Below are 16,121 nucleotides of genomic sequence, written 5' to 3' on the forward strand. Positions count from 1 at the left end.
TCCCAGTCTTTTACAATGACGGCATTTTATTAGAGTTAACGTTCACCACGAAGGAAGTTTGACAAACCGGTGTGAAGAGTGCTCAAATATTGGTCCCTCTTGTCACGAGGTCAAACCAATTTTCTCGGTAACAATGCCAAAATTCACTTTAAGAGTTAGCTTTCGGGAACGATTTCTAACCACCTTTAAGCTATTAGGAAATTGAATTCGTTACCGGAGTTATACATAATACTAAAATTGACGTATTTTTGATCATCTTTACATTGTAGCTGGTTCAGTTCCAAAAATCGACGCCTCCCATGAAAGTAAGATTCATCTGACGATTGACTTCTTCGCGATAACAATCGGAACCAACCTGACCACACTGGCCAGCTCAGGATTGGAAATTAGTTGTCCTGTCACTGGATTCCCTAAACCTGCTATTCAGTGGTACCGAGAGGGTGTCCCTGTGGAGCCTGGCATGACGCTTAATGTGGATGAGGTCACAGGAACACTATTTACCTTGAGTATATCGCATCGCAAAGGAGGGACGTTTACGTGTAAAGCCAGTAATGCATTGGGAACAGAAAGCGCGTCATCGTTTGTATCTGTACTTGGTAAGAATGGATTTTCAGTAGTTTTTGCTTATAGGTGTGCGTAGATATATAGAATAGTCAAATCGGGAATTCAAATGCTGCTACTTGGTGAAAACCTCCACTCATCTTATGTGGTCTGTTCAAAAACCACGTCAAGCTATTTTTTTAAGATCTTAACAAAAATACATTGTAGTCAAAGAAAACTAAAACAAAACACAAATTGTACTATTTTTTACATTGCCATTGTTTTGACAGCACGCGTTTTCAATTTTGCGGTAGTTTCCCATCTCTTAGCAAAGCTACTACAAGGAAAGGCACTGCATAGTTTTCTTTTGAAGGAATATCCACGTAGTTATCGACCTCCAGTTGGTTTTGTATTGCAACAACTGTCTTGTCCCTCTGAACGACGAAAATATTGCGGGTTATGATCTGCGTTCTAGCCTCGCTCAAGACCAAACTATCACAATCATTTTCTTCAAGCGTTGATCTGCCTCTAGCAATACTGTCGGTCAAAAGAAAATATAAACTGGAGGAGGGCACGAGGAAAGATCGTTCAAAGCTCTTAGTCGTGGTTCGTTTTGTTACTCTTAGCTTTAGAGGAGGCAGAGCGTTAACGGAGTTTTTGACCAATACACAGTAACTGCAGCTTAATATCTGCATATTTTTCAATCCTTTAGTTCCAGGAGCACCACAGATCAACGTATCCCGTGTGACTGTGCGGTCGCTGGATAGTCGGGAACCTGTCTCTATAAGAATTGGACAGGCGCTGTCTGTTCTTAGCGGAACAAAGGTATCCATTGAATGTCCTGTGAGTGGGGTACCAAAACCAGATGTCACCTGGAGTCGAGAAGATAACAACATGGCCACAGATGGGAGCGTGCTTGTCAGGGAATCAGTTTTAATCATCACAAACACGACTAGGGCAGATACTGGCGTGTATTTGTGCAAAGCTGTGAATTTTGCTGGGGAAGTTGCTGCCAGTTCCATGGTGAATGTAACAAGTAAGTCAGTGTGTTGTCCAAAGTATAAATTACATCCCCATTTGTTAAAGGGACACCGTCGCGGGCAAATACAACGTAGCTCTTCTCATACATGAAATGCACCTAGTACATCAAGATGTAGATATAAAGTAAATTCTTGTTGAAGAAAGAAAAAGAGGCATAATAATTTTTAGGTGTTTTTCCAGTCCACAAGGACAAAACGTGAAAAAGTCAGCCTGATTTTTTCAACTTGAGATCTAAATTTCCTGATGGCATCACAATAATATAACTTGTATATCGCTTCAGTTCACTTGTATGGTTGTTTTTTAAGAAAATTGGACCACTATTCGTAGTTTCCATATGTCTTTAGGTTCTTGAGTTTTTGAAGTGAAACTGGTGACAGTATCCCTTCTCTGGGTCTTAGCTCATCACGTTTGTCAATAAGTTATTTTATTTATCGACTTCTAACTGTATTTATTACAAATGGAGCTGCCTCTTTGATATGATGAGGCAATTAACGTTTCCCTTGAAAAAATTAGTCTACCCCTTTTCCCTGGATCGGCACTGGTGATCAATTCTCGATTCATGATTCATGTTTTCAGAAACTTCCTCGCCAGTAATTTCTACAGCTGACCAGCCTCTACAGATTCTTGAAAGTGGTTCATTCACAGTAGATGTTGGGTCTAGTGTCACGACAGTCACCGGTAACGCGTTAACCATAAGATGTAACGCAACTGGTGTACCAACACCTCAAATCGCCTGGAGTAAAGACGGCAGTTTATTGGATGCTAAAGGACCTTTGTACGTTGTAAGCTCACTCACAACATCTGACTCTGGTCGGTACGAGTGCACTGCATCCAACATAGACGGAGCTGATAAACAAGACATACAAGTCAACGTCTTAGGTAAATAATATCTTTTAAGCGCTTCGATAATGTAGGTAGCACAAAAAGGTTATACAGTCAACTCCCTTTATAACGGACACCTTCAGGATCACCATTTGGTGTCTGTAATAGAGAAAGTCCGAAGTAGAGAGAGGTTTTTTCAGTAATTCTTTATTTGCCCGGACTTGAACTCCTGTCCGTAATAACGGGGTGTCCGTTATAGCGAGGTGTGCGCAAGGTTAGAGTTGACTGTGTTATAAAATTAATAACTGGAATTCATAATTATTCATTAAGGTCATTAGTTTTTAAAGAAGTGTGTATTCTTTCCGGTTAAAACAAGCTACAGGCATGATACAGCTGGAAGAAATGATAATAAATAAATTAGCTTTCATGTATTCGCATTAACTATGACAACGGGGAAATGATGTTAAATAAAGCTAGGTCCCCACCCCCCCCCCCCCCCCACCTTTTAAAAAACAAGAAAGGAATGGGGAACGATTAGGGCAAATAAAGATTGATTTGATTTAAAAATATCTCAAAAATTACCCGCAACAGAGAGCTGCAAGTTTCTTTTAAAATATATTTAGAAAGCGTAACCAATCGACTTGTCCCTCAGCGAACTAATAGATAAGAAAGCGTTATGCTGATGTTAGATTGAAATAAGGATGTTTGTTAACAAGCTCACTTTGTGCTCAATGTGTGCTAGTCTATTCTTGGCGTACGAACAACGTTTCCAATATAAAACAATTCTTCCCTATTTTTTTTTCTAGATGGGAGCGCACCTACAATCACAAGTCCAGAGGAAAACATTGTAGCCGTTAGTGGAGAAAAGGAAGTCAAGATAGTGATTGGAGGAAACATAACTACTGTCATTGGAACTAGTGTGGAAATCATCTGTCCAGTCACAGCTCTTCCCAATGCAACAATCACGTGGTTGTTTAACGGCTCAACAGACGAAGAGGGAAATCGTCGGTCAATTGACTTGAAGAATTCAGCATTCACCATTAGTGCTGTCACACCAGAGGACATTGGGTTTTACACCTGTTTCGCCAACAATTCACTTGGGGAGGACACAAAAACTACATTTTTGTCTCTTATAGGTAAGCGTTTTACCGTGCGCGAGAGTTTAAATATATCTGCCCGTTAAACATTGTCTTTCAGCAGAACTAAATTATAGACTTGCCTTAAAAGTGATAGCAACAGAAGCTCGTCTGATACATGGCTAAATTGCTTCGCACGGCAGAACAATTTTGTGGGTTTATGCCCTCAATTTAAATTTTATTATTGAAGGAGATGAGAAAAAAATTAAAAGTGTGTTACAGTGTCCACAATATTTTCTCAAAGTCGTTTACTTGCTTACCTTTTTTGAACTTCTTTGTGTTTCCAGCAAAGTCCAAACGGATAGAATTCATCAGCCGCTCGATACTCTGCATCGAAAATTTAAATGTCTCGTTCAGACTATTTGGGTGTAACAACAAATAAGCAACAAATAAGTACAGCGGAATGTCTAGTCAGCTTAACATGCTAGAAACAACGAACAATGGTTTGGATCCCTCTGAATATTCTTGTTGTAGAATGTGTTTCGCAAAATTGTCCAGGCAGCTATGATTAAGATTGAGCCATTCCAATGAATACCTCTCTTGGTCTATTTATCCACTGACTAAGAGATTTGTTATCGTTTTTTTAGTTCCAGTTGAGCCGAAGATCTTGTCTTCAAACAAAAAAGTCAAGGACTTTAAATCAGCGAGACACGAGCTCGTCATTGGCGACAATCTGGAGACACTTGAGGGCTCTATAGTGTACATCCGCTGCCCAGTTACAGGCAACCCTGCTCCCAAAATAGAATGGAAGAAAGCTGATGGTTTGATTTCCACGAGAAGCAGCTTGCAGTTCATGAACAACACGCTTGTACTGTTCGATAGTACATCGTCAGATACCGGAAGCTACTCCTGCGTCGCTACTAACGGAGCAGGATCCGATGAGAAGTCAACTTACCTTAAGTTCATGGGTAAGCAATCATGGCTAGAGTTAGGAAACCGGATATAGTCAAAACTGTACAGCGTGCAGAAAAGCTTCCCTCAGTTTATAGTAGGTCAACTTGGTGTACTCTAAACAAGAGAAAGGAGATTCAACAGGAACGCTTTGTTGCAACGTTTCTTGTAAATTTTTACGTCATATATCAAACACGAGCGACAGTGTGTCATCGGGATATCCCAACACCGAGAAAAGAGTGGAAAATATGACGCGCAGCAGAGTTTTTTGGACAAAATTCTAGGTGTTTGGATAAGCCGATAAAACACTGTCTCGAGTGTTATCTTCTCAAAACAAAAACCAACGGAGTAAATGGAGAAATAAAGTCGTAAAAATCTATGCTTATTGAGACCGGGTATCCAAACCTCTTTCGCGGTTATGATGTTTCTTTGTTTTAACTTGATGAATTGTTAATGAGTTTGAGAATTAACTTTGAGCGTTTACAGGTTTCTCTATATTGTAATCCATTTCCATCCTCGCCATCGTTAGTCATCCTTACTTCCTAATGAGTTTCTGTCGTTCCCCAAAATCAAAGCATTATTTCCGGGTTTCTAACGCTCCAGCTTTGTTTTGAGCTTCTCGAAACCATGCCCAAATAAGAATATATTGCCCCATTAACATGACATTGGAAATGATGTTTTCCACTTTGTAATCAGAGTAAGATAAAGTTACATATCGGGGAAGTGTTCTGGATGAAAAAAAGTTGTTTTGATGAACCGTGTCATTAATTCTGTCATATGACCATGTAATCTGTTTTTGGAAAGTTAAAATGTATGATACTGACTTGAAAGTTTTAGAGATTTGACCTTTTCAGCTGCAGAGTCTTCTTTTTGTATACAAATATTTTGATTTTTTCGCCTTTTTTCACTGTTTTCTGTGAATAGCACCAGAGAAGCCATCGATCATGGGCGACGCAATCGATGTCGAGTCGTTTGATGGACAACCAATCACAATAGCTGTCGGTGGTACGCTGAAAGTACTAATGAAAACCACCGTGAACATCCGCTGTGTAGCATCAGGGATACCTGAGCCTTCAGTTTTTTGGAACAGCAGCAGTAATGACATGCAACCAGCCAACAAATTTGACGTGAACCAGGAAGGGCGTTTGTTGACAATTCATGACGTTGACACCAGGGACTCTGGGAAGTACATGTGTAGTGCAGTGAACAAGGCTGGCGAGGACACGAGTGCTGCTGTGTTAGAAGTCGTTGGTAAGAGTTAAAATGTATTGGAATTTGGTTTATTCATTTTTGGGGGGCTAAATGAAATTTAGGCGCGGTTAAACTAGAGACAATGCTGGCATTTTGTTCGCGTTGTCGTTCGCGTGCCGTTCTTGCAAACGCTCTTCGCTTCCGTCCCTCCCTTCCCTCTAGTAAAGTTTTGGTAAGTATTAAAAAAATGCCGAGTTCCTCAGTATGACTGTGTCTGGTGGTTGCCGCGGTTACCGTCCGCGCTCGCTAGTGGCTCCCACAAAGATTTCAGGCACCTTCTCCATTTTTTTTTTTTTATTAATGAAATCTTTATTACACGCAACACTACTACAGAGAAATACATATTTACAACGGGCTATTTACAAGAGACATACTTTTTACATGAACATTTTCAAAAGGAAAGAAAAAAATTGTTAATTACAAGGATAACTAATTATGACTACCTCTAAAATATACTGAATTCTTACTCACAATACAACGCTAAAGTACAATACATTACGCTAATTACATTAATACAACGAGACACATTTTAAATAATGACTTACTAACTTTAAAACATAGATTATTTGTATACGGTTCCTTTCTTATTCTACATATACGTCCCTAATAGCTCGCAATACAAAACACTATTCACACTACGTTACTTACTTACTTACTTTTTACAGAAGACAATAAATTAAAATGTTACAATAAAAAAAAAGAGAGTGAAATGCTACCGATGATGTGATAAATATTTAAAAGAAATCTTTTCACTTAAAATTAAAATGAGAGAGTTTATTTGCACGTAAGGCGATGTACTTTTCGAGATTTATTTTTTCTCGAACGTAGCCGACAAAATCCGCAAATTGATATTTTTTGTCATTTTTAGCGCAGATAAACAGGAAACACTTGCCAATGAGTATAAGGTGGTTGATGGTTTGAAGCGAAGATGAGCCTTTTAAGACGCCATATATTATTTCATTTTCTGTCAAAGCTGTCACGCTATGCTCTTTGCATTGTAAGCGGTACCACTCGGTAAATTCGTTCCAGAACGATAACGCCAATGAACAGTGCACAAATAAATGAGAGATAGATTGCTCTGTATCAGGCCAAAATGGACAAGTAGGTGAATCGATAATTTGCATTTTGTAGAGAAGGCTGTTGGTGTTAAGAATATTATGTATTAATTTGAACTGAAACACGGATAATTTAACTTCTTTTGTTACAGCAAAGGGAAGTGAGTATATTTTGCGACGTTGCGATGGATCAAAACCACACTTGATGAGTCTTTTTTCTGCCGTAGGTGGAGGTAGATGTTTTCCATTAATCAACAGATGATATATGACTTTACACGTTAGGTTTTCTATAGTTGGCGTCGAGGAGGAGAGGTTTTCGATTTGTGGCTGTTTTAAAAGCTCTTTCCAAGCACTTGGTATTGCAGATAAAAGCCCGTAGTATTGTAGAAAGTTGCAGTTTATATGGAATTTTTGTTGGAAGGACTGAAAAGAGATAAAGCGTCTTTTTTGTTCATCTACGAGACTGGATACGTTTTTAATGCCGCCGATGTGCCAGTTCTCCATACTAATGGCGATGAGTTTAAGTAAGGGAAGGAAAGACCTTATCAAGGAATGTTTTGTCATGCCGATAAAAATTTCAGTAGCTTAGTTCCTTGGTAAATAATTTACCGAACACGCAAAGGTATCTGTCATATTGGTACTACGTATCTATGTCTAAGTAATTGCCAACGAGACAGCCGAGCCAAGAGGCGAGGCTGTCGAGGCGGCAGAATCATAGAGCCGTGTGCGTATGATTGTATAGGCAGAGAAAATCTTAAGTTCTGCGTAAGGGACTTTTTTTGACCATATTTGGGTGTAAGTAAACCCCATATTTGGGTTGTATTGTTATTCCCAACTGGTTCCCAGTCTCTCACTCCTTGCTAGAGAGCAAATGACCAAAGTGGCGTCCACGCGGCTCGCTGTTAAAATTTTCAATGTGGTCATTCATCCCTTTACCGATAAATACATCTTAGGGAATTATAAATCGAAAGAGAATACCCTACAGAATATTCGACCGCCGAAAAAATGAACATCAAGGTCTTCAAAGCGATGAAATGATCTTTCGACTTTGGAGTCCTTTGATTTACGATCGAAGAGAGACATGAAAATCAAAAGCGGACTGCTTACTTCAAATATAGTTTTCTTGACTTATGAGAATGCTGAAGTCGGGTAAATGCTTCCTTTTAGTGTTGATTGTGTTTATAGCAATTGTTTGACCGATGATTTATTCCAAATCAAATACCGTTTATATTTTATTTGGCACGCATTTTCGCTCCGCGTAAGAATAACATCAATACAAAGCGACGCTCACTAAAATTACTGCATGTCATACACACAAGAAAGTCAAAAGTTTTTTGCTTCTAACGGCAAATGTAATGTTAACTTGAATAAAAATTTTGTCTCCAAATAATCCTTGACCGTTCAAGTTTTGTTTTCTGTTCAAATTTTTCAAGTTTTGCGTAACTGAACATGACACTTCGCATGCGAGACTGAAATCTGACCCGTGCATTACTGTCTCTGATTACTGAAAATTATTTTTAAAAAACTGAGCATCTTAGCAGTTTTGATTTTGGGATTTGATTTATAAGAAGTTCTTGAAATGCAACTATCCCTTTTGTGGACGGAAACATTTTAACCATCGCGTGTTGTATTTAAAAAACAGTGATTAAACCTCATTTATTGCCTACATTTTGTGACATTTTAACGTTGAAAAGAATTTAAAGATTTGTCAAGAGTTATCAATCTGTCAAACCCGTAGCCTGCGTAGCAGACATCTGTGTACGTTTTTTAGTGTGTTTAAAAGAGTGCGCGATCGCGAGAATACGCGCGCTGGAAACTACGGCGCCTGCTACGCAGGCTATCAAACCTGTGTCATTTATGAACACCAGAGAAATAGCACTTTTTTCGCATATTACCTAAAATACAATTTACCATATTTTGGTCATTTCAAATATAGTTCTATCAAAAACCATTCAATATCTGTTCCTATGAACAAACATGAGTATTTCGCTCGTTGGCACTTACCGATAGGTACAACTAGTATATACGGATTGAATGGTCATGTTGCAACGGATTTATAAGCGCAAGTTGAAGGCTTAGGGAGTTCCTAAATCTGATACACAACATGGTTATTTATTCTTTATCTGACTTACCAAACGTCAAGCTGCAGAGAGCTATTTTTTCAGTTAAATGATGCAAGTTATTTAGGCGAAAAGCATCGAAGTACGAGTTTATGACCGTAAAATGGGACGTTTGATTACTAGCGATCAGGCATATTGTTACAGGTTGTGGCAATAATGGAACATAAAACTAGGCCTTTGGTTTTGTAGCTGTTAAATCAAGAACAGTTTATTTACAGGAAGTACTGTTTGAAACGTTTCCTAAAAGTATTTCTGGTTCCCTTTCAGAGCCCAATCTTCCAAAAATAGAATCATCGGACGCTACTGTTTCTTGGTATAACAGAGAGCCAAGAGTACTTCCGGTTGGAGGCTCTGTGGAGGTACTGTCGGGAACGGAAGTGACGTTGACTTGCAAGTATTCGGCTTTCCCTGAGCCTGACGTCAAGTGGACTGTTCTGGACGAAGAAGGTGATCCACTACCAGACGCCGGATATGAGGTCATTAACGGTTCACTTGTACTGAGGGCTTTACAGCCCTCAGATTCAGCTCAGTATGTCTGCTCCGTGAAAAACGTGGCAGGAACAGCCTCGGCATCAACAGTACTTAAAGTTGTTGGTAAGTATTTCAGTTTTCTTTACTTTTCAAGCAATGGCCGATTCCCTCTATGGCGCGCGCGTACAGGGAATCACGGTAGTTGTATTATCGTTGTAGTTCATGGTTTGATGAATACAACTACCATGACTCCCTGCAGGCGCGCGCCATAGAGGGAATCGGGCGTTCTTTTTTCATCTCTAAGTCTTGTATTTTTCTTTCTTTGAAAACAGGATAGCAAATGTGAAAACTCTTGCATGCGACTCCAATATAACAAAAAATGGCTATTTACATTATATGCGAAGCTTGCTGTATGCATGAGAAAAACCAGGCTTTGTTATACCTTCCTTAATAACCGGCTTTAATTTAACTGTTCTAGGGACAACTGAGAAAATTAATGCATTTTGTTACTGGAGAGAGAAGCTAGACTTTACTCTGTGGGCACAACCTAAGGTCGTGAAATTACAAGACAGTCCGAAAGGCATTCCGATGCATTGCAATAATATCTCTTTAATTTCAGTCGTTTCAGTTGCCTGTTTCCATCACAAGTTAACGATATAGTGTTTTCGTTTACCAGTCGGTTATTTTGTGTAATATGAAAGCTATAGACTACTGTTTATGACCGCGGACCATCGATTTAAGAACGACACATAATGGTCTTGCAGTCTGCACTGATTTTACGCTTCTTAAGTTACTACGTTACCGTTAAACAAAGTAAGTAAATGTTTAACATTATTTTCCCTGTTTTAAAAGATCCACAGCCGCCATCGATCAGGTCTTCACAAGAAAGCATAGTTTCTTTATCGGATCGTTCTCCTGTGGAAGCTACAGCCGGAAGTGTCGTCACTGTTCTCTCTGGCACGCGTATTACAGTCACATGTTCTGCTTACGGGACGCCTACTCCGTCCGTGGCCTGGAGCAGAGGGGAGGAGTTGATTCATACGTCATCGGCAGACAATATGACGTCTGCCCGGACTGGTATCTTAAGAATTGAAAATGCTTCTACGGACGACACGGGAGATTATCTCTGTACCGCTATGAGTGAAGTTGGTGCTGATCAGGAGTCAACGAAAATTACAGTCATTGGTCAGTCTCTTGCCATTAATTATTAGCTAGACAGTTTAAGTCTTGTTTGCATTTAGTAGTTTTGCAGTCAAACCCCGCTATAAATCAGAAAGTAGCGAACCTGCAGCGACTATCTACCAACGATAAGTGTCTGTTTCTTGCATTTAATGATAAAGGAATGACGTGTGGAGTGTAAATTCCGAGTTCACAGATGAGATCTGAACCCACGACCTTCCGTTAGTCGGTCATTTTTGGGCTGTGCATTGCATTGTTCAGAGAAAATGACGGAACTACTGCAGGCTCATCCATGTAATATGTGTGTCCGCCTTAGAGATGTACTGTACTATAAGTATTATTTGCAGGGGTATAAAATAAAATTATATATAAATTTAAGTTTGTTTTACCACAGAGAAGGCATTTTTTTGCATCCAGTATGGAAAATTACAAGAAGTCGGAAATAGGGACTAGAGCAGTTTTTTTAAGGAACGTAGCCATGCTATATAGCATTGAATTCTGAGGTAAAGCGTTTTGTTAAAACGTTTCGGTGGAAGATTTACTGACCAGTACGGAGTACCTTCCATCTCAAAGAAAATGGAAAATAAGCTTGTGTCAAGTGAATACAAGTTTGTGTTTGATCCAATAACAAACTGTCACGAAAAGTTCAGATTACAGAGCGCTACCCTCAAAGTACAGTTATTCCAACGATTGTGAACATGCAGTTGTAGGAAAGCCAAGCGCCCATCTCTACGTGTCTTTTTAGAGAAAATGTAATGTAGATATTTATTTGCAGAACCTAGCAAACCGATTATTCAGCAACCGGAAGTGGACAAGATTTCTCTTACCAACGATACTTCAGTGGAGATCTTAGCAGGAAGTGACGTTACAGTGCTAACACAGACCCGTTTTAATATCACCTGTGAGGTCAGCGGTGTACCAAAACCGAAAATCACGTGGCTAAAAGATGGCAAGCGAGTGGGGTCTGAGGAAGAGAGTTCTTTGGTACTGACCATTAGGGACGTGAAGGATGCTGGTCAGGTCACTTGTCATGCCGGGAATTTGGCGGGAAATGCAACAATAAGCTCAAATATTGACGTCATTGGTAAGAAATCATTAATAGGATAAAGAAGCAAACAGCCTCTGAAATAAACTAAGTGTAAAACCTTCCAGCCCTGTAGACTGGTAAATTGACGAAGAGCCCTGTTTTAGGACAGGGTACTTTACTCTTACTACGCTTCTCTTTAACAAGTATATTAAAGGGGCTAGGTATTTTAGGTAATTATTTTAATTTTCATTAAAAAAGAGAGGTAAACTTCAAATAGGCAAAGCAAAAGTCATTTATAATTGGCAAAATCACGGCCACACAACAAACAAGGGTGATTTTTGAGCATTGCAAATTACACTTTCATACAAATTCTCGATAAACCCCTCTTTTTCCCTTTCTGTGCTTCTTATATGAACCGCTAAAATTCCACGAGAGTTTAAAGCTGTAATTGTGATATTTCAGTTAATTCGTATGACCAGTTGTGTTAGTCGACCAAAATTGACGGTAAAATTGCGTGACATAGCCCCTTTAATAAACACCTAAATTCAGTCCTAGTGTTTAGGCTCTTTTTAACCCATAAGCTGACTGTTGTTTGTGAGCTTGTTTATTTGGTTTTCTAAGATAATAAAGACCAATCTGGCACGTTTTGGTTGTGTTTCAGAACCAGTCATTCCTCGTATCAAATCGGACACTGGTACAATCAATGCACTGAGCAAGCGACAAGCTGTTTCAGCTTCTGTTGGTGTGACTGTGCAGACGTTCACAGCTACCACACTGACTCTGAAATGTCAAACGGAAGGATCTCCCAAGCCGACTGTATCCTGGAGCAAGAACGGTCAGCCACTTGAATCTAAGGATAGAGTGTCTATATCTGATGAAGGGACTTTGACCATAAAAAACACTCGGACACAAGACACAGGACGCTACAGGTGTTCAGCCAAGAATGCAATCGGAGAGACGTCTGAGGCCTCGTCTGTATACGTTCGCGGTAATTATTACTGTCATGTTTGCAGTAATTATAAGTGATAATTACCGGTAATAATTACGGATAACGTTTAGAGTAAGCGTGATTGATCCCGCTTTATTTTGATTGGAGTGTAAGTTACCTTTTGAAACTCCTTCTCGTTGAGGAAAATTTTTGAGAATGTACGTGTATTTAAGGTATGCCTTGCTATGGTGTTAAACATATTTTTCAGTGTTACAATTTTAAATCTTTGTGTTCTTCTCTTGTTCACAAAATCTTTTGAGCTTGGATAAACCGTATTGTGGCTCTATACGAGGTATTTTGGGGTAAATTATAGCGATTGTTGCATTGTTTAGTTAAGTTTAGCTTTGTCGACTGCCTGTCAAAAGTCGACTATCGCTTTCAGAAGGTGGACAATTATTCTGTATGCCAAGAAGACAACAAGAAAACTCTCTGTTCGAGCCGCAATTCCGAATAAAAGTAGTCGACATTTTATTGTTTGATCTCGATAAAGTGTACTCAAGGACATGTCAAGAGGACAATTGTTTGTAACTTGTAAAAAAATAATCGTCAAAAGACTTGGGGATATTTATTTTGGGATCAATTCCGTCAGATCGGAGTACAAGTACGACTTCTTTTTAACCAAGTGCTTAAGCTTTTGATTATCACATTTCACACCAATATGGTACCAATAAGCTCCTTTTCAATGATGAAAGAACGGTAGTCTCCAAACGTCTGCGGATAAGCTGTTCACAATTAAATTATTGCGCTTAGAAACAAACCTTTAATTTTCTCACACCCCTATGAGATCATCCGCTATTAAGGCGCAACACAGTTTTCAACAATATTTTGACAATATTGCGATCTTGTTATGGCTCCTTTTTAACCGCTCTGCAACGTGGAGGAGTAAGGGCTCTGGGAACGTAATTAGACTAAAATTCGAAAGTCGTACTCGTACTTCGATCTGAAGGTCCCTATTGTCTTGAACCAAACCCTCAAGACTAGCATTCAATGTCAGGGAGGAGAACTAACTGGGAATAACTGGTATAACAGACCTCACTTTCTTTCGCTTGCAGCACCTATGTCTCCAAAAATACGAAAATCCAAGTCGTACATTATCTGGTACGAGAGGCAGCCGTTCAAAGGAAAAGTTGGCGACAACTTGACAACGTTGAAAGGCAGGAAATTGACGCTGACCTGTCCTGCAGTGGGCTTGCCGAAACCAGCAATCTCATGGTACAGGAGTGGTATGAGGATGAAAAGCAGTAAAAACTACCTTTTGATTGGTCAGACACTGATCATGTATAATTTGGATCCAATGGACACTGATCGGTACACATGCGTGGCAAGAAACTTCGCCGGCGTCAAGACCGCCACCACTACCTTAAAAGTTCACGGTATGGGGTTTTTTTTTACAGTGTTTATTAACAAAATAAATAAATAAATAATTTTACATTATTTTGTGTTTATTATTTTCCTCTTTGTCTCTATCGGAAAGTATATTCAATCGAATCTCGATAATAAAGTCTCCTATAGAGTCGTTTCCAAAGGCCCTAAGTGCCAAGAGGCACAAGAAGGACAAGTGAAGGCAAAGGTGATAGAATCGTTTTACATGACTTCATACTAGTGTTTTCCCCGTTAGGATATTACGAGTTCTAATTTATTCAAAAAGCTCTATCGGTTGTTCAAAAGGAAGATAACGTTTTTGCACTCCGATAAATCACTATGCTGAGGAAAGGCGTTTTCCAAACAAACGTTATCTTTTGTTTAGCGATAAAATAAACTGTTGTTGCTGCTGCTGTTAGCCGGTGAATAGGGTTTTTCCCCTTTGAACAACCGGGCCCTGAGTTTTAGACGGCAAATCTTGTTCAACAGAACAGCCTTGCTTAGGCCGCAATTTGTTATAGGATGTCGATCTCTCACTTTGTGGGACCCTTTTCACGCGCCATCCTGTTTCCAACAATCAAGATATGTCCTGTTAAAACAATGTTAATCTTTAGCGATACTACAATAAATATGGTCCCACGTCACGTTGCTGCCTGCTCTGCCAGCTATTTCTATAATTCTTGCGTGGCTTGGATTTCCTTTACAGAGCCCAAGGCACCAGACATCATGTCCGCGTACGGCAGTGAAGAATCCTTACAAGACCGCAGACATTTTAACGTTACAATTGGAAAGGATATCTCCATCTTGCGAGGAAGTCCCCTAACCATCAAGTGCCCAGTGGTTGGCGTACCAGAGCCTAAGATAACGTGGATAAAAGATCGCAAGATGCTTTCTACTAATGATCGCATGGATATGGACTGCACTGGCATACTGAACATCTTCAAGGTGGAACTGGAAGATTCTGGGGATTACGTGTGTTCCGCTCAAAGCTTTCTCGGAATGGATATTGCGTTTAGTTCTGTTACAGTTATTGGTAAGAATCTATCAGCCAGCTTCTCTATTGCTACATAGATAACCTTTTGCGATGGTTAGATAATGTGTTATTTTATTTATTTGTTTGATTCTTTTTTTTTTTTTATAGATTGTTTTATTTCAAAACTTCCGTTTCTCATTATTGTCAAGTTCAACACTATAACAGTGCCTTATGTCCACGGCGTCTTTGTTTCTAATGCGTGACAAGTAAGGCGAAACAGAAAACGAGGTTATGACTGATGCTCCAAACAAGATTTTGTTTTTTTAATAGAGCTACATGTACAACTTTGGACTCTTCCGGTTCTTACACAGACATTTTTCAGGCATTGAGCGTAAGGGGTAGAGGTCGTGATGGATTAAACCTGTTATAGAGTTGATCCAAAGCGCTGGTTCCCTTTTAACACACGAACACTACACCACACAATGAAACAGGAAACCCCATTAAAGAGTCACTTATACCCCGTTCACACCAAAGCTAAAACACCTTTAAAAGCTGTTTAGTTTAATTTTTTTCTTTATAAAAGTTGCTAACTGATGTTTGTCGACTTTAAATTTGACACAATGAAAACACAAATAAGAGCTTCCTTTAAAGTAAGCCTATGTAAAATTCCGTTTCACAGTGTTTTGTTGCTGATTCTCGTTTTGTTAAAGCTTGGGGTATTAAAAAAGTTTCCGTTAGAATCTGTTTACGAAAAGCACGATTATGTTATTGTTGTTGTTGTTTACTGATGTTTGCTTGTATGTTTACTTCTTATTCCTGACTAATACAAGAAAACTTTTTTCTACAGATGCTGTTAAGCCGTCAGTTGAAATTTCCGGTAGAGTGTACATCAGCGGTGGCGATCTTGTAGACATGCGTGTCGGAGACAACTTGACTGCCATTGTCAGAACTCCTGTCAACATAAACTGCACCGCTAAAGGAATCCCTAAACCGAGAATGACTTGGAAAATGAACGGACAACAACTAGGCAATGGGGGAAATTACAAAACTGATAATAATGGAACACTGGCTATTAAGGGAATCGAAGATCCTGGGGAATTTAGATGTATTGCAGAGAACTTTGTTGGCCAAGACGATGCATCAAGCTTTATAGCACTCTTAGGTTTGTGACGATCTTCTTATTTTAAAAAGAAGTGATCACAGACGCAAAAAGTTTAATAAGATAACTTTGGATCACTAGTGTGATCATCAATCTGTAATTACTG

At 39.3% G+C, this 16,121-nt stretch overlaps 1 protein-coding gene across 1 annotated transcript in view; it reads left to right on the plus strand.

Annotated features, from left to right (window-relative positions):
- LOC144657168 (hemicentin-2-like) overlaps window positions 1–16,121 on the plus strand; it is a 77,719-nt gene that overhangs the window by 47,530 nt on the left and 14,068 nt on the right. The window contains 13 exon segments of the mRNA XM_078517482.1: window positions 270–596; window positions 1,253–1,576; window positions 2,158–2,460; window positions 3,210–3,539; window positions 4,127–4,447; window positions 5,355–5,681; window positions 9,124–9,450; window positions 10,180–10,512; window positions 11,282–11,590; window positions 12,195–12,521; window positions 13,574–13,894; window positions 14,590–14,916; window positions 15,704–16,018. Coding sequence (XP_078373608.1) covers window positions 270–596; window positions 1,253–1,576; window positions 2,158–2,460; window positions 3,210–3,539; window positions 4,127–4,447; window positions 5,355–5,681; window positions 9,124–9,450; window positions 10,180–10,512; window positions 11,282–11,590; window positions 12,195–12,521; window positions 13,574–13,894; window positions 14,590–14,916; window positions 15,704–16,018 — 4,191 coding nt within the window.

The sequence above is a fragment of the Oculina patagonica genome, chromosome 1 (genome assembly GCF_052425735.1).
Source record: "Oculina patagonica isolate OP01 chromosome 1, crgOcupat, whole genome shotgun sequence".
NCBI classification, from domain to species: Eukaryota; Metazoa; Cnidaria; class Anthozoa; order Scleractinia; family Oculinidae; genus Oculina; species Oculina patagonica.